The following is a 20,552-nucleotide window of genomic DNA, read 5'->3' as shown; positions in this document are numbered from 1 at the left end:
CTGCTTTTTCTTCGTCGGCATCAGGGTCATGCCTCCTCGTAATTTAGAGCTCGCAGACTCGTCGTCCGATCGATTTTCGCCTAATGTGAGGGGGGTTTAGTTACCGGAAGTGGCAAAAGTTCAAAAACATTAGATACCAAGTATTTTTTTCCGGGTAGAGTCCAAGGTAAACTTTGTATGGACCGCGATGCACGCTTTATCGGTCTCTGCGACCAGACTATTACCAGATCTAGCTGAGGCAACTAGGCTCTGAAAAAACGTATCTACATGTAGTAGAAAAACAAGTAGGAAGACACTACAAGAAAATACGTTTTCAGAGCCTAGTTGCCTCAGTTATACGAGATCTTCCATCGCTATCTCTTTCTTCTTCCAGCTTAAGGGCTGACTAGAATTCAGTCATTTTTTTCCTCCAATTGCATCGTGACCAGTCTAATATTATAAAAACAATGATAAGACCTCACAGCCAAAGAAGAGCAATGGAAAATTGAAAAAGGAAACATACATTTGCATTGACAACATGTAGAAAGTAAAAAAAAGAGAGAACGAAAAGGAGGAAGAATTAGGAAGGAAGAGCATCACCTGTTCTGTCGGCGTGCACTCGATCACCTTCCCGCCGTACCCCCGGACGGTTTCCTTCTTGCACTGGGGCGCGGTGCGCGGCATCACCACATGCGCAGTGACGTCCAGCTGGTGCGCAGCCAGGGCCAGCGCGCATGCGTGGTTCCCGCTGCTGTGCGTCACCACTGGAGGCGGGTTCTGATTGGTCGAGCTCAGGAGACGGGAGATGGCGTTGTAAGCCCCGCGGAACTGCATAAATGTAAGGAAAGAGTAGTTCATTAAAATAGAGGATAAGTTGCTGTCTTACTCAACAGCGCCTCCTTTCGGGTCTATGAGAAAGGACATGTCCAGACTGTTATATTAAATCTTGTCTTTCGAGAACCTATCAAATTCAACGTCCTTACTTAAACATTGCAGTAATTAAGCAAAATACAGTCGTACCATTGCATTACCAAGAAATAACGGCAACATTGGTAGTAGTGGATAAGTTATACCGAAAAGTTGCTGTCTCGCTCTATAACGCCCCCTGTCGGATTCACGAGGAAGAATACAGCAAGGCTGTACTGATCTTCAAATTTGACTTTATTTTTGCAACTTTCCAATTTAACGATGTAACATCCATTCTTCTTCTTAGTACCATTACGTTATCAAAAACTAACGCCAACATTCAGCTGGAACGTCACCAAATGCCATGCAATATCTGCAACAGCTAATTTCTAAACAGCTAAACAATTACGTCCCTTACCTTCAAGACTATAAAGAACAATTATCAATTTGGTTATTCTTAAATAGTGGCTGGACAAACTCTAGAAAATCTTCGGCTGGTAGACTTGACAGGAATATAAATTTTTGTCCCGCATGTTTGAGATATCATGTTACACCTCATACATAATGCAAGACGTGACTTACTGCAAGGTCAAAAGGTGAAAGTTCGGGAGGTAACATTCTTATCAGAGATGATCATTCAATGTTAGATGGAATGTGTAAACAAAGGGCTTAAAGTTCACATATCTATGAGGGCACGAAAAATGAGTAGCATTGGGTCACATACTGGGTTACAAAATAAAACAGCTAATTATTACTTCGCCAAGAAGGTTATATTTTGTGTGTGTGTTTGTGCGTGTGTAGAAAAAAACTCGAGAACGCCTGAAAGGAATGTATTGATATTTGGTATGTGCGTAAGTCTTGATATGGCCTAAATATTGTTAGATTTTAGGCTCCCTAGCTGTTTGTTGTGGTACTGCAGAGGACCATACGGTTTGATATCTCGTTCTGTAGAAAATATACAGTCAAAAGTATACAGTCAAACCTGTACTAGTGACCACCTCTGCATAAGGGCCACTTGGTCAACTTACGGTCAGACCTTCACTAGTGACCACCTCTGCACTAGTGACCGCCTGTTCACTGAAATATTCAATCAAACCTGTGCTAGCTAGTGACCACCTCTGCATAAGGGTCATTTGGTCAACTTACGGTCAGACTTGTACTAGTCGGACCACCTCTGCATATAAAGGACCACCTGTTCCATAATATACAGTCGAACCTGTACTAGTGACCACCTCTGTATATTGCCAATTGGTCAAGTCACGGCCAAACCTGCACTAATGACCATCTCTGAACAAGGACTACTTGGTCAATAGTACTCGGTCAAACCTGTACTAGTGGTCACTTCTGTGTGCAGAAAATCTTTTCATTTTGACTACGTTTTGGTGGCGGTCCCGTATTTTTTCCTCTTGATCCAAGCATGACTAAAATGTTCATAATGGCCACCTGTCTATTGTGGCAATTCCATCAACCCCCCTGGGTTGTCACTATAAGTAGCTTTGACAGATATTATGAGGGAATGTACCCTCTTTCAATAATTCATGAATTTTCCCGAGAGGAATGAATTATTCATTTTCGAGACTCTTTCCGCTTCACTGAACCTAAGTGACCTGCTGTTCCAAGGTCTTCAATTGCATGGCCCGTGTTTGGGATTTTGTAAGAGAGAAAATATGGAAACCACAATAAACGAAAGGGGGGTTCACAAGTGCGTATACATGTATATATATTCAAGTCCGTATGAGGTCCGTATGAAGTTTTTAGCCTGTACCAGGCTCCACAGGACGCTGGAAAAATAGTAGAAATTGGGCAGTCAAAGATGCATAACATGCCTGAGGAGTTAAGTTAGCTGTCCGAGGATGTATGGTTTGTGACCCAGCTTACTCGTCTGGCATGTTATCTGTTGATGTTTGTTCAATTTTTATATTTCCCAGCAATTTGTGGAGCCTGGTAGAGGCTAAGACTTCCATGCGGACCTCATACGGACTTCCATGCGGACCTCATACGGACTACTTGAATGTATTATTAGGCATGTGTGAAACCATCTTAACTAAGCCACCAAGAATAGACACAATGATAGATTTGTAGTTCTAAAAGCGAGTATAGGATCCCAGGTAAACCAAGGATGTATTACGTCACTGGTACTAAAACTTACAAAGGCCAGGTTGATTTGATTATATTGATGACATACACTGGGAACCCCAAAACTGATGCGAGCGTGCAAATAAAAAAAGTTTGACAGATAATATGAATTCCTTATGAAATGTAAGCGGTCAGGAATGCTGAAAATTGCTAAATGTTAAGGGCATGGTATACAGAACAACAAATTCTTCATTTGTTATCTTTTGGTATCTGTTTCGTTGACTTTGAAATTGTCTTTGACATTTTACAACATTAATATCCGTTTTCCGATATTTTTGCAACTTACAGCATATATTAACTCAATTTGCGGCAGCTTTATGCGATTGGTTGTGTTATCTAATTAACGTGCCCTGATTGGCTGAAGAAAAACGGTCGGGGTCTGAGGAATCAATAGGCTTAGATTTGTAAGAGAGCGAGCATATGGGACACCTTATAAGCGAACTACTGCTAATCCACGGAAGCGATGATAAATTTATAATAAAAGGTAGACAGCCTTAGGCTTAAATCACATTTCCAAACCGGGGCCCGGCCGGGCAGCTTTCGGGGGCGAAAAGAATGATATAAAATGCATCAAAATGTCAAAATAAGATTCGTGGGCATGATTTGTGTATATTTCTAGGTATACAATGTAATCTTTCGTTTCTCAAAACATCCCGGCCGGGCCCCGGTTTTGAAATGTGACCTTAGTGGGAACCCCTATTCCAGGCTAGAATTCAGGTTCACGATTACACTGGGTTCTAGGAGGGACCAGTATATGGACCTCCTTGGTATATAATGTTTGTAAACACTGATTAACTCAATTAACACCTCTAGAGGGACTAAATGAGTAGATCAGCGTTTATAAACTCATCCCAAGTGCTTACAAACATATCCCAGTGTTTACAAACATATTACCTTCCTGTCAACTTCTGTGAGTGTAAGTTTAAATCTGTTTTGAGCTTGATTAGGCAAGAATCCCTTATGTTTTGTGTCGACAACTTGTCACCGAACGAATATGCTGCACAGCCAGACTCTTCAAGCAGAGGTTGGTGGGAAGACTGACTTTTTAAAAATCATTCGCGCCGTTTTGGGACAGAATACGGGCATGGATGAAAAAGGTCACTATCTTCCCCACCAACCTCTGCTTGGAGAGCTGCACAACAGTCAAGCAACGATAAGAATGCAACAAGATAAGACGCAGGAGGTCTTTATTTGGAGGTTCTTGGACTCGAGGATCAAGTCCAGATTCCTTGGCCCCTGTCCAATATGCAAGACGATCTGAGGTTAAAGTTAGAGAAGAGGGGGCGTTTCAACCTTGAAGTGAGTTCCTACTGGGGCCCTGTAAGGGAAATTTGGTAACAATGGCTTGTGTGGAGGTCTGAATGGGGGTTCTGAAATTGATAAAACGTTAGGTATCAGTGTTTGCATATCATGCTAAATTCAAGAGGCTTATTACGCCAAAGTCGGAAACATCTTGATGTTAAAAGACATTTCCCTGCGAAGAAAATGTTTGTCCTACTCCTAGTCCGATCACTGGGGGTATTTTGCCTGGTCCATTCTGGTATAGGGGTGTTTCTGACAACTTGTCTATTTAGCTTGCTTTTCGAGTTAGTGCCGCCATTGAGATCGGGCTGGGGTTTGGTAACCAGGCTACCATTGAAAAGACTGTGCTGTAAATCAAGACAACCTAGTAAAAATTCCCCGACGTGCGATATTAAAGGAACTGGCGGGCCGGCTCACTCCTAGCACCGGCGAGGCGAGCCCCCGATACCGGTATCGGCTATACGAGGCTACGATTATCCTAGCCTGGATACCATACCCCAACCTCAAATATCTTTCGTGTTGATAGCACGGTAGATACTTGAGATTGGGCTGGGGTTTGGTAACCAGGCTACGATTATCCAGGAGGTTGCAGTGCTTCCCGTGGGACAGAGGGAAAACGTCTTCACTAAAACCACCCGGAGTAATCTCCAAGCAGAGGTTGAGTCGCATAGATATAGTAGTAGTCGGAAAGATTACACCGGCACTCCTCTTACTATGTATTTGGCTAAAGATTTTTTTATGCTTCGGGGGGCGGAGTAGTAACACAGATTTTGAAAGGATATCCCCGCCCAGTTATGCGTTTTGATGCAGAGGTAAGATGAGCGTCGGTGTGATCTTTCCGACTACTACTACTCGTATATCTACGCGAGTCAACCTCTGCTTGGAGAGTACCTGAGAGGCTGGTTGCCGGGCTACTGCAGCATACAGAACCTTTTTTTTTTTTGCCACAACAAAAAGCACAGCGACCTTCGTACGATCAACTCCAAACTACAAAACAGACTGTGTACTTAGTTTACAAGCCCGGGTGCCTCCTAAGTAGTATTAAGTAAACACAAAGACTTGACCCGCACGTCACGTCATAAATGTCGCTAGCTACTTACATGTAGTAACATTTCCAACTACACACACTAGTGACAAAACTGTGTAATACAAACTCTGCTGTCCCTGCTGTAGTTGGCTCCTCCCCACAGAGGCCGGCGGGTGTTTGGCGGGCTGCTATAAGCGAGATTTAATCAGGCTAACTTGTGACAGGCCCAAGGCACAACAGGACAAAAACCGTTTCTCAGCAAGAACGTATAAAGCCAGTCTGTGGAATCTGGTATCAAAACCTGAGTCTATGGCGAAACAAGGACAATGAAAACATTAAATAGATACCAGCCCACCAGCCCAACCATCCTGAATACCGTATAACCCCTACCATTTAATGCCACTCTGGTTGTTTACTGAGGACTTCATGCCCCAATTCCGCAAAGCGTAGGCAGCCTAATGCCCCGTAATTCGTAGGCAAAGCAGTATTCTTCACGTAATTCGTAGGCTTGTACCCAAATTTTCCATCATTGTATTCCATGATCTTAGTGTAATTATAACATGGGGCTTCTTGATCCAGCGCTAAGTGTTGCCGGGATCCCCCATGCAGACCCTCTTTACTAATCGCCTATGTTGCAGCTGAATTTTTCCCGAACTAGCACTGTAACCGGGTTTCTGACGAGAAGACCTGTGGAGACTCTGAGACAGAGTCAGATCTTGTGAGCCGCCAAAAAACACGGTAAACTGTCAGAAAGATACAGGTAGTTGTTTACAGTAAAGCTCATAAAAAACACCCTGTTTTTCAAACACATATCCTTATCGTGAGTTTTATAGTCTCAACCAAGGGCGTTATATGAAACGCCCTTGTCTCACCCAGACATACTACGCTGGCTATAGCTGGAATGTCGGGGGGTTCGGCCATAAATTAACAGGGTTTAACTTGGTGGGTGGGGGAGGTTCTTACCACTGGCTCTCCTGGCGAAAGACAACTAGCCTGGGTACTAAACATAACATTTCCCTTTCATACGATCCTTCGGAAGGCCTGGTGGAGACTACTGTGAGGCCCTGGCTATATTATAAACAGATCCGAGCTGAGAGAATGATAAGGCGACGAAACTATAAGGAACACCAATGCAAACAACTTCTCATACTTCCTCTTTAATCGTTGTCAAAACAAACGTATGTCCCAGCATATAATAGATACCTACTAGAGTTTGTCACTTTAGTTACCTTTGCCAGAATGGCTAAGGTTATGTTTTGGGCTTGTGAGTCTGTCTGTGTGTCTGTGTGTTAACAGCATAACTCGAGAAGCCTTGGATGGATCCTGATTATATTTGGTAGGTTGGTAGGGGTCGGGAAAAGGAAGGTCAAGTTCGATAATGGGCCCCCTAGCGGCTTACTAAGGTACTGCAGCAGAACCTCAATTTTTGATATCTCGTGTTATGGACATGCTGTGGTCATGATTTTTGATTGGTAGATAGCCCCTGGGGCAGAAAGTAAGTGCTGTAAGTTTGGATCCCCTAGCGGCTTGTTTGGAACTGCAGCCGCCGATTTCCTTTCAAACTTTGGACGAGAATAACTCGAGAACGTGTAGATGGATCGTCATGATTTTTGGTATGTAGATAGCCCAAGTAACAATTTACATAATGGAATATTAATTATGCAAATCAACAGCTAATTTGCATAATTAATGAGGAAAGTTTGTAAATCCACTACATTTCATGATAGGACTTTCAACTTGTCACATATATAGATGAGAAAGAGAGAAATATCATTGCATATTGATTATGCAAATGACGGTCTCATTTGCATATATAATGAGAAATATGAACGTGTTGACGAATCGTCATGCTTTTTGGTATGTAGATAGCCAACGGGAAGACTTACATGATGGAATTCGTATTATGCAAATTGACAGTTAATTTTCATAATTAATGAGGAAAGTTTGTAAATCCACTGCATTCCATTATAGGACTTTCAAACTTGTCACATTTGTAGCTGAGAAAGAGATATGTAGGTAGCCTAAGTGAAAACTTACATAATAAGATACTAATTATGTAAATTAACAGCTAATTTGCATGATTAATGAGGAAAAATGATAAATTAACTGCATTATGTGATAGGACTTTCAAACTTGTCACATATGTAACTGAGGAAGATGGCCGAGAGTAAGAGGTGTATGTTTGGGTCCCCTAACGTCTTTTCTTGAACAGCTGGAGCCGGTTTAGTTTCAGACTTTGGAATAGAATAAATCAAGAAGGGATGAAAAGATCATCATGATTTTTTGGTATGCTGATAGCTTAAGTGATGCTTCATACACTTTGATATTAATTATGTAGATAGGGATCTAATTTGTGTAATCAATGGCAAAGATTTTAAGTAACTCCAGGTATATAAAATAAAATGTAATGAGTAACACATTTTTGTCTACAGACATCATTCTACATAGCAAACCTGGTTTATTTGGCAAAGGTATGTGTTCGTGGAACTCTAGTTGTTACTAATGTACAACGCGTATACATGCATATGGAAGTCAGATAAAACCTTTAAGCATTTTCATATCAGTATCAAACTATGGCATTCTTGAGATAGTCGTGAATTTGTCGTACAAGACTCAGTTGTCTCAAGACGGGAATATTTTTGGTACTAGGTCTTGTCGAGGGTCGATTTTTGTCTGAGTCTCACTGTCAACCCAATCATGACAAAAACATCGTATTACGTGTAGACAGAAATTATGTCGCCATTAATTATTCAACATCCTGCCACAGAATCTAGGACAAGTGAGAACTGAGTCTTAATCTACGTTCTAAGACATACTTTACCTTAAAGGAGCCAGACTTCTGAAGATTCTCGCATTTGAAGTAGAGTCTCCTCCCTGCCAACTCGTCGAGAGTGCCGCAGGTCAGGACGGGAGTTTCTCGGGCGTGCCCCTGCAGTCGCCCCGCCGGCGTCTCCACGTCCGGTACGGTAACCCTCTGGGCCTCCATGATGACTGTGGTACCACCAGGGGCACGTAAACCAGACAGTCTTCTGACGAGAACCCGCCTAACGCAAACACAAACAAGGGTCGTCAACCTTGCCCGCGGCGAATTAACTATTAACCTCCCCAGTTCGTGTTGAACACCGCTCAAAACTTGTCAGAATAACTGTAGCCTCAACCCGCAAAATTAAAGAACCGCCCAACTGAAGGTATCATCCCGATTTTAGAATGGCCTTAATCCTTTACAGATTAAGACGACAACAGTCCACCCCGAAACAAGAACGCAGGCTACCGCGTATTGTCGTAGCGGAGGTCGAGGAAAAGCAAATCACAGCCCCGTGGGACGTCGGGACGCCCCGTTTACATTGTCAAACTGGTTCGGCGGGTTAATAGCCTCTATAGCAGGCTACGCGGCAGGTGGTTATAGCCTCTTCCAGGCTTCCTAAGACCAACTTGTATTTTAGCCTCCATAGCAGGCTCTCTGGGCCGTTTTTTCGAGTGCCGGCAGCACAAATGACCCAGTACAAAAAGAAATGGCCAACAAAAGTGTAATATGAGACACAAGATCAACAAGAAATGACCCAGAGAGCCTGCTATGGTGGCTACTTGTACCTTTCTTACAGTCTAACCCCACTGGCCATATACTCACCCTGTTTCGGTTGATTTAATCTATATATGTAACTTAGGTAAGATCCAAATGGTGTTTTATTAGGGTATTTTATTTTGTCATGTTTTTTTTTTCCTGCAGATGATTTCTGTCTTGTTTACTTTTGTTAACCAATATCAAGCGTGAAACATGCATTGGAGACATATGTGTAAGATATATGGAAATAATAATTGATTTAATATCAATGCCAATCTGATATTACAATGAATTCTTAGCGGGCCTATTCGAGGTAGTCAGTCATATATTTGGGAGAGATGTTGGCCACAAAAGAGAAGTTGTTCTCTGGTAGTCTCTGTTAAAGTTGGCCAAATGTAGTCTCTACCAGACTGACTAAGCTGGCTATTATAGCGAGAATAATTTGCCAGGAGAGTTTTGCTACCAGAGGAGTTGGTCGGCCGTGCGCAGGGGAAACATGTAACTTAGCGTGGATTGACTCCCCTGGCCAATTTCCCGATTTTTTTTACCGAATTCTACGATCCCCGCAAGCCCGTAGGAAGGCCTGGTGGTAGCCTGGTATCCAGCCGTATTATATCTCCCGAGTCTCTTCTGCCCCCTCTGGAATTATTTGCTGGATACCAGGCTAGCCTGGTGGAGGCTAGGCCAAAGATAATTTGAATAATTTGCCGTCCCAGTGAGATATCGGCCCATGGGACCCTCCCCGCCTAATGATGACACGATCTGTCAGTCATTAGAGGTGTCTGGTGGTTTGTCTGTTGGGCGTTAGGCCATGTTGATTTATTTATATGGATGACATCCCCGCGCGCATCAATTTTCATAAAAAGTTTTTGACCGAACAGGATTACTTTCCAAGGGGAGTAAAAGAGGTCATTTACATCAGAACCCATCAACCTAACCTCAACCGGGACGGGGGCCGATATAGACGATCAAACACCTTTGACTCATTGCTGACGTCACACTTCCGGTCTGGATGTGTGACCTTGACCTCAGCTGCTTTGGGTCATTTCAACTTGAAAAGGATCAGAGGACTGATCGAAAGCTTGTCGGTAAGCGCTTCATATTGTGTACGGATGTAAAGTGTAAAATTGTATCATACAGTTTTTGACCATATTGCAAACCATACAGAGTAGCTTTGAAAGGAGCACATATAAATAAATTTTGAAAAATGTCGGGAACGGATACTATTGTCATGGCAAAGTAAATTCTAAGTTCAAAGAAGAAGATGTGAAAGAAAAACGATAAAGACTCCATTATTCCGTATAACACTCTGTGTGTTTAGTCCCATGTTCAACCTTTCTGACCACTTATGTTTGGGGGAGGAGGGCTTTTTTTTAAACATTTGCAGGCTTGCATCAGTTTTGGGGTTTCGAGAGGGTGTCATCCATATAATCAAATCAACATGGCCTAAGCAGACAGGCCTCACGGGAAATAAACAGAGTCCTCTTTAGATCTCGAGCTGGATAAACCTTGGCCATAATCCAGACCTCTGTAGTCGATCAGACAGGCACGATGTGGTAAATATCATACCAAACGCGGTTACAATAAGTTAACGTCTACTTTGGGGTGGCGCCCATCTCCATGTCTGTGTCCCTTGGGCCACACATTTGTGACGCCAATATAGCAGGGGAGCACCGTGAGTCCAGTCATACTCGTCCTCATTAATGCTAAGTGCTAAGCAGAGAAAGCGGCAAGTACCATTTTTAAAGTCTTTGGTATGGCTTTGCTGGGTATCGAACTCACGACCTACAGAATGCTCCCAGCAAGGAAAGAAGTCTCACAGGGTTCAGCCAAAATGTCGCTAATATCAATATATCCTCAGCGACCTGTAGTTTCTGGCAAAACAACAGCTTGGTTCAATCTGCGATCAAACAGTCCCAAGAACATTCCATTTTAGTTACAGGGGAGTCCTGAGGAACCTGGTACTAGTATTTTATTTTCGACACTTTTTATGGTGTACAGATGCAAGGCCATATAGATAGACATTAAGTGTTTTAGAAACATGTTTAGCAGTAGATATAAACATACTAGTATCATTTTAGTATCATTTTAAACAATCGTCGTTTACCGAGGCCATAAGTAACAAAACTATCATTTATCTATAATATACCATAATCTATGTGTTTGTTCATTTGACCATCATGACCACTTTAATTCCACATAAAATGAAGGCAATCTCCAAGCAGATCCTCGGTGGCTAAGCAGATCCACGGTGGCTTCAAATCAACATGGCTTTATGTAGAAGAAAAAAAAAGAAGAAGTGAAGTTTGGCCTTACATGACCTTTGTTGTCATCTATTTTTAATCTCAGTGAATGAACACAATACAGTTGTTAGCATATAGTACAATCTAAGCTCAGACTACAGTCGAATTTTTTAATGCTTTGGGACAGACGAGGACAATGTAGTACCGCACTCAAGTTCGTAACTTCTTTTAGGGTCTCATTGATGAGTTTCTTCTTCCCATAGACTTCTATGTATTAATTCGTGGTTTAAATGGGCGCATTCATAATGAAGCTACGTGAAATTTCAGCAGATTTTTCATTCTATGTCGAGCACATTTACCCTATATCGTGGGGAAAAATTGCCAATGTAAACTATACGTAGGAACTTTTTTTATAGCAATTACAAACTACTTTTTCGCTGCTATTGTACAACCGCACCACTCAGAACCCACGACTGTGTACCTCCGACCTAGCGCGCGACTGCAAAACTTTACCTGCTAATTTCTTCAGTTACAAATAAGCTTTCACCAATCTTTGAGATCAGTTCCGCTGGCTAAAAGGGAATTTCTCACCGCTAAAAACATGCGTCCGTGCAGCCGTTCATTTTTGGCTCGGATCTCTTTTAGGATACCCACTCGCGGAGTAATACATCAATGAGACCTTAGCAGTGCCACATGCAAAGTACAGACAGGGGGTAAAGGTCTTTTTACCTCTCCGACCGAAATTAGATAAGCCACACACGGGGTAACTATAGTCCACTTTAATAGAAAGGGTTATTACTTAAATCAGAAGGCCGAAAAAACTCGGTAAATGATTTCTTCTTCCCTCGGTGAAGTCAGGCCTCATAGAGTATACGATGTTATGTGTGTTGAGGCGTCAGTTAGATTTCATTAGTTCAATTTTCTTTTCCACGTTCGCATCAGTTTTGGGATGCCCAGAGCAGAGAACGACGCACATACAATCGGATCAGTGTAGCCTAAGTACATTACGGTATATACTAGTATTTAAATACAGCATCAAATCTCAATTGCAGTATGATGTAAAACAGCTTGTGCGACCCAAACGATCTTTCCCCTCACAATGTGGTCTCCTAGCAACCATTATTGACTGTCTGATACGCTCATTTTCCTGTTCAAAGCCAGCGGAAGGTGGGTGGTGGGTCTTTCATACACAGCTGGTAACGATAGCTAAGCTCGCCAAAGTAATGAATGTTATATCACGTGATTTACCCTTGCTGATGACGTCACAGGATCTGCGTTCGGTTGTAAGCGATGGGATCTGCAAATTCGCACATATCGCTAGGTGGCACTGTTCATAAAGCCTCGATGGGAACGTTATTAACTCTATTCTACTTGGTTTCAGGGTCCGATTATAAAATCAGTCTAATCGGATACTACTGCTTTAGACACGCCACGACTGTCCAGTGAAGATTAAAGTTGGTTGTAAGTTTTATGTCTTGTTTTTTGGTCGTATGCACATTTATATAATGTATCGTTTATTAATTTTTTTAGTGATTTTAATGTTAAAAATACATGATTATGTGGACAGGTTAGTGATGAAAACGCAGTAAATGTACGTGTACTTATTGATATGAAACAAAACCCAAAGGCTCGTCGCAATAGGCACATCTTACCACTGAAAGGGAGGTCAGTGAACACACTGTTTGTGTTCGCATATATAAATTATAATTCAATATCCTTTTGATGGATTTGTTTGAATTTTGACGTGTTGGTAGTAATTGAGGTTGCGAGGAAACATGGCGATGTTTAGCCTGGATGCCAGACTGTTGCCAGGGCCTGCACAAGAAAACTCCTCGGCTCCAGGGCCAGCAAGCTCCCAGGAAAACCCCCTCCCCTCCCCAGAGTTACACCCTGATATTAGGAGGGCTGTATGTGGCCTGTTAGTCTCTACCAGACTCCATAGGTCGCTGGGAAAACCATAGAAATGGGACAAATAGAAAAGGTAAGCCGTCCAGAGAAGTACAGCTGGCTTGGGAACAACTTGCGACCTACGGAGTGATGAAATGATTGTTCTAGCCGGCTGACTCCCCTAGTGTACTATGACTCTATTTGTCGCATTTCTACAATTAGACCACCGATCTACGAAGCTTGGTAGAGGCTAGTGGCCTGTAAAGGCTAGCAAATTTGGGGTACCATAACAGTGTACGAGGGACGTTCATTTTTATGACAATTAAAGATCGGCACTCCCTTCTTGAAGGTTTTGTCATATGGCCATTGAATAAGGTGCCGTTTAGGTTTACCTAATGGTAGTCTGCGCTATATAGAAGGGCCAATTAGCTACTATCCTCTCTGAACAGATTTCAGGCACCGGCTTGCTATTGCCAAGGACATTGTATAACGTCCTTCCTATTGCTTAGTGTTGAAATGAACTTGTACTTTTTGTTGAAATAGATCTATCTTTACATAAATGGCTTTAAATGAATTGTTATTCATGGCAAAGAGTGTGCGAAACACCTTACCTCACACGACAAACACAACGATGAGTTTTGAGGTTTGTGTCCTACGGACTCTTGCATTCACTTCTAGCTGGCAACTTGCACTCCAAAAAGCCGGGTTCACACGTGCGTATACGTGCAAGTCCGCATGACGTCCATATTGAATTTCTAGCCTTTACCAGGCTCTATAGGTCGCAGGAAAAAATAGCAAAAATTGTAGAAATATAAACACATAACATGCCAGAGGAGATAGCTGTCAAAGGAGTATGTTATGCGACCAGCTATATATAAACTCCTTTGGCGTGTTATCCGACTGTACCTGTCCAATTTCTCTATGATTTTCCCAGTGACCTGTGGAGCCTGGTAGAAGCTAAGAATTCCATACGGACCTCATACGGACTTGAATATATACGCACGTGTGAACCCACAAATCCTTTTTTCAACCTCCTTGACCCACCTAAACGTCGACGTCGTGCTGTACGACCCCACCTTGCGTGCGACTGCCGACTGCGACTACTAAATTATTAATATTCAGTCACGAACAAGCTTTCAACTGTAATAATTGACGTATATGTGTTGTCTCGTACCTTTTCTATGTATGTGTGTTGTCAGAAATAGAAATTCTGGTCGCCGTTAAGACACATTTATAATCATTTACTCATTATTAAAATCATTTCTAAATTCATTTAAGGATTTTTTTTTCAGTACTGTCCATGCAGAGGTTTCGTTCCGGCTGTTTTGACGTGTATTTAGTTTATTTCGGGCTCTCTATCTATAGTTCTGTTGCCGTGGTCGATGAAGAGAACGCATCAAAATAGAAAGCCCGAAACCACGTCAAAAACAGCCGCCGCGAATTGACGCCTACTTGGAGAGTATCTTTTGTGAACTCACACGGTGTGATATACGTTATATACTGTAATTCCTGATTTTTTCACTGTAATGTTATGTTCACGGTTTTCACGGTGACGACTGTAACGTGAACTTATCATTACCGATAAAAAATAATTCACAGACTTTTTTCATGCGCACTTGCCTCGACAGTGAACATTTAGTTCCGAGAACAAGTTCAATTTTCTCAGACCGTGAAAATTTGGTACCGTGAAGATAAAGTGAATTACAGTAGTTTAACTTATGTGCTGAACAAAACCGGTTTTTCAAGAGTCAAGAGGCGCACCTAAATTACAGTAAAAGGGAAAATGTTCACGGGGACGTTACAGAGAAAAATTTGTGGTGGTTTTGATCGAGTTCGCGGTTATAAATAACTGTCATTAGAGTTTTACTGTTGAAGGAAGATATTTATACACGGTGTTTTCAAGTTCGCGATGAAGAATTCACCGCGAGCTTAAAACCACGCGAACATTTATCCCTTTACAGTACGACCAAGGAGGTTTCAACCTCCTTGGTACGACATGACGTAAATAACAAAAGGTATGTAGCTGATACATCCAAGACAACTTTGTACCTACACTACAGTATATCTTCAAGACACTACAAATGATATTCAGGCCCTGCTTTGAGCTAAACCTCCTAAACAGATCCTCCTGGTAGCTGGTGGTTTGCAAAAACTGATTTTCGCTGTTTTCTGGTCGTTGTCTGTTGTATATGATCAGGACGACTCCATAGATCAAGCGAGTGATAAAATGTTACCTAATCACAAAACTGAAGCCGCCAAGGGAGTCTGGTCGCAATTTCTCTCTGTACTATAAGTTGAAGAGTTTACTGATGTTCAGAGAGACTAAAACGAGTGGAATTGTCGCTGTCGAAGAAAATATGCTTTACCTTACCTTGTATGTACGATAGCTCCGAACCCAAAGAAAGGTGAGCAACTGCGAGGCGATCACTGGGGCTTCTGTAAGATCTGCTACAATACGAGTTTTTGTGTGGTATGATCTAGCTATAGCTTCATTTTGACGATCGTAACTATGTTATGTCACAGCGTTTCTGTAGGCTTGGCGTGCCAAATGACTGTGTCTGTCTCTAGTCGACCAGGTGTCGAACAATAGAAGGTTGCTTGGGGGCATGCGGGTAGTTAAGTTGTTGGATCGGTTATTATTTGTCATTACCTCCACGAAAAAAAGGAGATATTGTTCTGGGTGTATTTCAAGACCTTTTGGATGGATCGTGATGATATTTGGTATGTGAATAGGTGTTGTGTTGGGAAGATGGAGGTAAAGATTGGCGACTTTCATTGACACTGTAACTGTTAGTAGAACTTCTTGTTTCTGAATGTTTTTTTCCCGAACGTGGTAAATTCTTTGGTGTGGCAGATAGCTTATGATGTTAAGAAGAAGAGGTGTAAGTTTCAAGTCATAGCAGGTTGCTATGGAACTGCAAGTATTTTTTTTCGTTAAAATCTTTCAAAGAGATTGCTTTGACGAAAGAACAATAACTGTACATGACATTCGTCATGCAGCTCAGAAAGAGATGTAAACAATATCAAAGATGCAAATTATCATTTTATTCATCGAAAGGAGGGAGGGTGCGTAACACTCCTCGTCTGCGTTCGCTCGAAGTTTGGGTTAAAAGCCGTAATTCTAAGGCAACGTTCACACACACACACATACACGCTCACACACACTTACATATACACTCACACACACACACATATACACACACAGACGCACACACACACACACACTCACACACAACACACACACACAAATACACATTCGCACACACACACAGATGCACACACACAGACACACACAACACACACACACAAATACACATTCGCACACACACACACACAGATACACACACACATACATACACTCACACACACACACTCACACAGTAAGTACTTGTTATTTGGCGTATCTTACCACCTTCATCGACGTGTTTGTTTCGATCTCCATTAGACTTTATAAATTGTATGAGGAGGGGTCAGAGGTCATCAGTCAAAATATTGTAACACAAATTAAATGTAAATGTAATAAGACTATGACTTTACTGGAATTTTTCGAGGGAGTGTTTTTGACATTTTTGCACGGGGCATTTCATTGCGTTAAAAAGTTAAGGCGCAGGTATCTTTATATTAGTCAACCAAGACATTAACACTTTTGGAGAAGTCCATTTTTATGACATTGTCTTAAGCAGAATCAATTTTGGCATGGGGGGGGGGATAAGTTTGAAATATATGTGCCTTATTTGTTTGTACAATGTGGAAATCTTGACTTAGTCACCTTGATGCACGCATGAACTGAACTGGGAAGGTAACATTTCCAGCAATGGAAGTCTTTTATCATTGGCTTTATTTTTCTGTGTTGACCAATGCTTGATGCCATGACTGTGAAAGGTAACAACTATATCAAACTCTCACTCATTGAAAATCTTGCTTGCCCGATCGGACAAGTGGGGTAGGACATGCACTTGCCCTGGACAATTGGGCTAGTGGACTTGTCCATCCCTGCCATTAGATTATTAGCAACAGTTGTTGGGGGGGGGGGGGGGGGCTGCTGAGCTCAGCTGAGATGACTTTCATATGAGGGCATGTTTATGTGCCAGTAACGTCAGAGAGTTGAGTTATTCACACTTTCTCCTCTTTTATTTCTTGTATCAGGAACCTTTGTTAAGACATGTCTGTACATGGATGGTGAGCGTCTGACCTGCATTATGTAATCACAGGTGTCTACTACACCTCCAGTAACCATGGTGACAGCTGTCTGGTCCAGGTCATTGACCTTACAGGGCTCGAAATACTGTGTGTTTGTGCACCCAAAATTGGAGCTGTGCACCCAATTTTTTTCTGTGGATGCACCCAAGTAGGCTTACATATGTTAAGATGTCACAACACCATATTCTTGACATCTATGTTTCAGAAAGATAATAAAATGTCTGTCATATAACTTGTTTTATTTGAAGTTGGAATTTGTGTTATTTTCGAAACGGAAGCAAGTTTAACCTGGTTGTGTACTAGAATTCTCCTAGTCCTATATTCTACCAACCTGATGAAATTATTTTCGGATGATATCATTTGTGTCAGAGTTTTTCGGTACATCCTATGATAACTGCGGAGACGAGAACATTTTAAATTCAAAAGCATTTTCTTAACTGTGACCACATCGTAATGATCTCTGGGTCAGCAAAATTTGGCATTACAATTCCTGGATTTAAGAAACAGCGTCAAGACTATTATGTCAAGGCATTCAGTATCCCGGTTCTGATTTCTGAAGAGCTCCGTTTATATTACTAATTTAGTAGGTTTGTAATTAGTTGTTTTTTCTGATATTCTTCTTTGTCTTATGTGGTGCACCCAAAACATTTCTGTAGGTTGGGTGCACCAGAGCACCTAATCTCAAAAATGAATTTTGAGCCCTGCCTTACTTTTGTGATAAGGAAGACGAAATGGACAAGAAACCATATGTTCCTCTTTGGAGAATGAAAACATAACAATACCTAACTTGAATCATTTCACAGCAAAACTGTATCCAACATAACAAGTTCAAATAAAGAAATATCTTCCAGTAGCATTTGAATGACACCCAGTGGCAGTGAAGAATATGCCACAGTAGTGGTGCGTACCTAAACTCAATTTCAGGTTCAGGTCCGGATTCAGGTCCAGCAGTTCAGGTTCAGGTCCGGACTTATAAGTCCGGACCTGAACCCATCATTGCATATTACGGGCATATTTTATTTAGGGGGAGGGGGACGGTGCATATAAAATTGCATGTTAGCATGAATTGAAATCCAATGTGAAAAATACATGAAAATAATATATAGCCAGTGTAAACACGAAAGGTGTTTCGTCTTTTTGCAGTGCAAATTGCACTGTCTATGGAAGGTTTTAGATGGTTTAGAACAAAATAAGGGAATGTAAGTGACAGATAGCTTTTTGCAAGTCCGGACTTGGCTCCGGACATTTAGGTGTTTTTTTTTTACTTGGACCTAAACATTTTTAGGTCCAATTCCAAGTCCGGGCTTTAGGTACGCACCACTATGCCACAGTGACAAGATATCAACCAACAAAATGTAGTTTACTAGTAGTAGATTGATTTATTTCCTCTTCCAAGTTGTGCAAGCATCACTATGCACCTATTGTGTGCACTGAATTGCCCTGTAACTTTAGCTAACACTTGAATATAAAAAGAAAAATCTACCAACCAATTATATTCTTCAAGAGTTACATTCTCGCTAAACACTGTAAAATTATCATCTTTGGATAGACAAAAAGACATCTTTATCTTGCATCCGGTATTTTTTATAACAGGAAACTTGGACTGTGACTTCAGTGGGAATCTCATAGGGTGATTGTTTGTGGCAGACATTCGCTACGTCACCAACACAATACTCATTGGCCGACAACAGATTGGTAGCCTGAACCGATGATTTTCTTTTTTTCAAACTTCAAAATAATCACAATTAGCATAATGTCGTGATGGGCCAAAGTATTTGCCAACAAGGGCAATCACTGCAAAACCATTTTTTAAGAATTTTGATTATTAGTTTTTAATTCATTGTGATTTTGAATATGCATATTATATTGTACCTGTAACATTGGGGCTCAAACTCAGGATGTGACATTGAGAGTACGGCCATTTTGCTTGTAGAGGTCACTTATTTTACCCGTGTGCCACAATAATTTGCCACCTACTGGCACGGCGAAATGAGATATCCACTCAACAAAACAAATTACCTTCTAAAACTTGACATTACATTTTATAGGGTACGGCCCCTGTTGTTGCTGTCTAAGAACAAATGATAATTACAGTGTCTTATAAGGAAATTTGCATATAGTAGTAGTAGTAGTAGTCTTCATTCCATGATATACAATTAAACTATTCAATTTGTAGTAAAAAGATAATGTAGTGCATGGTTTTTAGTTTGCCACGAGATACAAAATAAAGCCCCAAAGAGGAATGTATGCACCCTTTCGCACTACCCACAATCCTTTGTGGCAGTGTCGTAAAACCATTGAGCTTAAATCAGCAAACTCGTGAAATGGAAAGGTAGGGTCGTAGGGGCAGTGTTATTTACTGTGTCTCCTTCCAATGCCTCGTACCTACCCAATCAAAGTCATGTACCCATCTTTACATCTGGATGGACTGAGGAAAGTTGTGTTCAGTGCCTTTCCCAAGGACATAATGTCTAGTCTGGAATCAAACTATACCTTGGGTAAGACCTTGTTCCGCAGAATAAGACTTTAGGAGTAGAGTTTGTGATTTGAACCCAGTGGTTTTACGAAACTACTGCAAACCTGAGGGGGGGGGGGTCCCTGCAGCAAAGGATCATGGTCACTGTGAAAAGGGAGAATTGGTGCTTTGATCTGGGGGCACTACTGGCTTGTTGTGAGGATCCTTTCCCTCACTTCATCGAAGTTGAGTTCATCGTAGTCAGTAGCCTGGACCTTGGTGGCCGGGCACTTCTTCTTGAGGGCATCTGTGCTCGATGCGTGCATCATCTTGGCCTTGACCTTAACGCTGTCTGGACACCTGGTGAGGAAGAAAAAAAACACATGTGAAAACCTGACACATTTTTAAACAAGTCAGGCTTCAAAATACCACCAGGTTAGTGCAGGTAAAATTGGAGCTGTGCAGGTATTTCTGGTGTCTACCTGCACCTAACCTGCACTGGTCCATGTACTGGGTTTTATGCATAAATGTCCTATGATGTACTAGATTGTTATCAGCTGCATTGACTGTTACCACCTATTTAGTATAAAAGAAAGAATAGCAATGGTTCCTGAACCATTTAAGTATGATCCATATTTCTTAAATTCATATTGGTGCAGGTACAAGTTGTCTGGTGCAGGTAATTTTCAATGTTACCTGCACCAGTGCAGGTATGCAGAAAAAAGTATATCTAGCAATGCAAGTCCATATAAGAGGATGACCTAGTACCTGTAGGGGAAAAGCACGCTTCCTAGTAATCTTTGCAATGCCATGTATCTAATAGGCCAAAAATAGTTACTCAAGCAACTGGATATG

The 20,552-nt window shown here is 41.6% G+C and overlaps 2 protein-coding genes across 3 annotated transcripts in view; both read right to left on the bottom strand.

The window, feature by feature from the left end:
• The window catches only part of LOC118430995 (serine racemase-like), an 18,613-nt gene extending 3,095 nt beyond the window's left edge, over positions 1 to 15,518 (bottom strand). Inside the window, exons 1-3 of one of the 2 annotated variants that reach the window (XM_035842041.1) lie at positions 15,414 to 15,518; positions 8,172 to 8,394; positions 580 to 807 (exon numbers count right to left, since the gene is read on the bottom strand). In XM_035842041.1, coding sequence (XP_035697934.1) covers positions 580 to 807; positions 8,172 to 8,336 — 393 coding nt within the window. In that variant the 5' untranslated portion in view covers positions 8,337 to 8,394; positions 15,414 to 15,518. Of the gene's footprint in view, positions 1 to 579; positions 808 to 8,171; positions 8,665 to 15,413 lie in introns of those variants that run through there. The other variant, XM_035842040.1, reaches the window with a different exon arrangement.
• Positions 15,519 to 18,598: 3,080 nt separating this feature from the next.
• Positions 18,599 to 20,552, bottom strand: part of LOC118430541 (cofilin-like) — a 7,267-nt gene continuing 5,313 nt past the window's right edge. Inside the window, exon 5 of the mRNA XM_035841475.1 lies at positions 18,599 to 20,057. Within this exon, the coding sequence (XP_035697368.1) occupies positions 19,901 to 20,057 (157 nt within the window). The 3' untranslated portion in view covers positions 18,599 to 19,900. The remainder of the gene's footprint in view (positions 20,058 to 20,552) is intronic.

This window comes from Branchiostoma floridae, chromosome 14 (assembly GCF_000003815.2).
Source record: "Branchiostoma floridae strain S238N-H82 chromosome 14, Bfl_VNyyK, whole genome shotgun sequence".
Classification (NCBI taxonomy): Eukaryota; Metazoa; Chordata; class Leptocardii; order Amphioxiformes; family Branchiostomatidae; genus Branchiostoma; species Branchiostoma floridae.
Note: the sequence above shows the minus strand (reverse complement) of the source record. Positions and strands in the feature narration are given on the sequence as shown.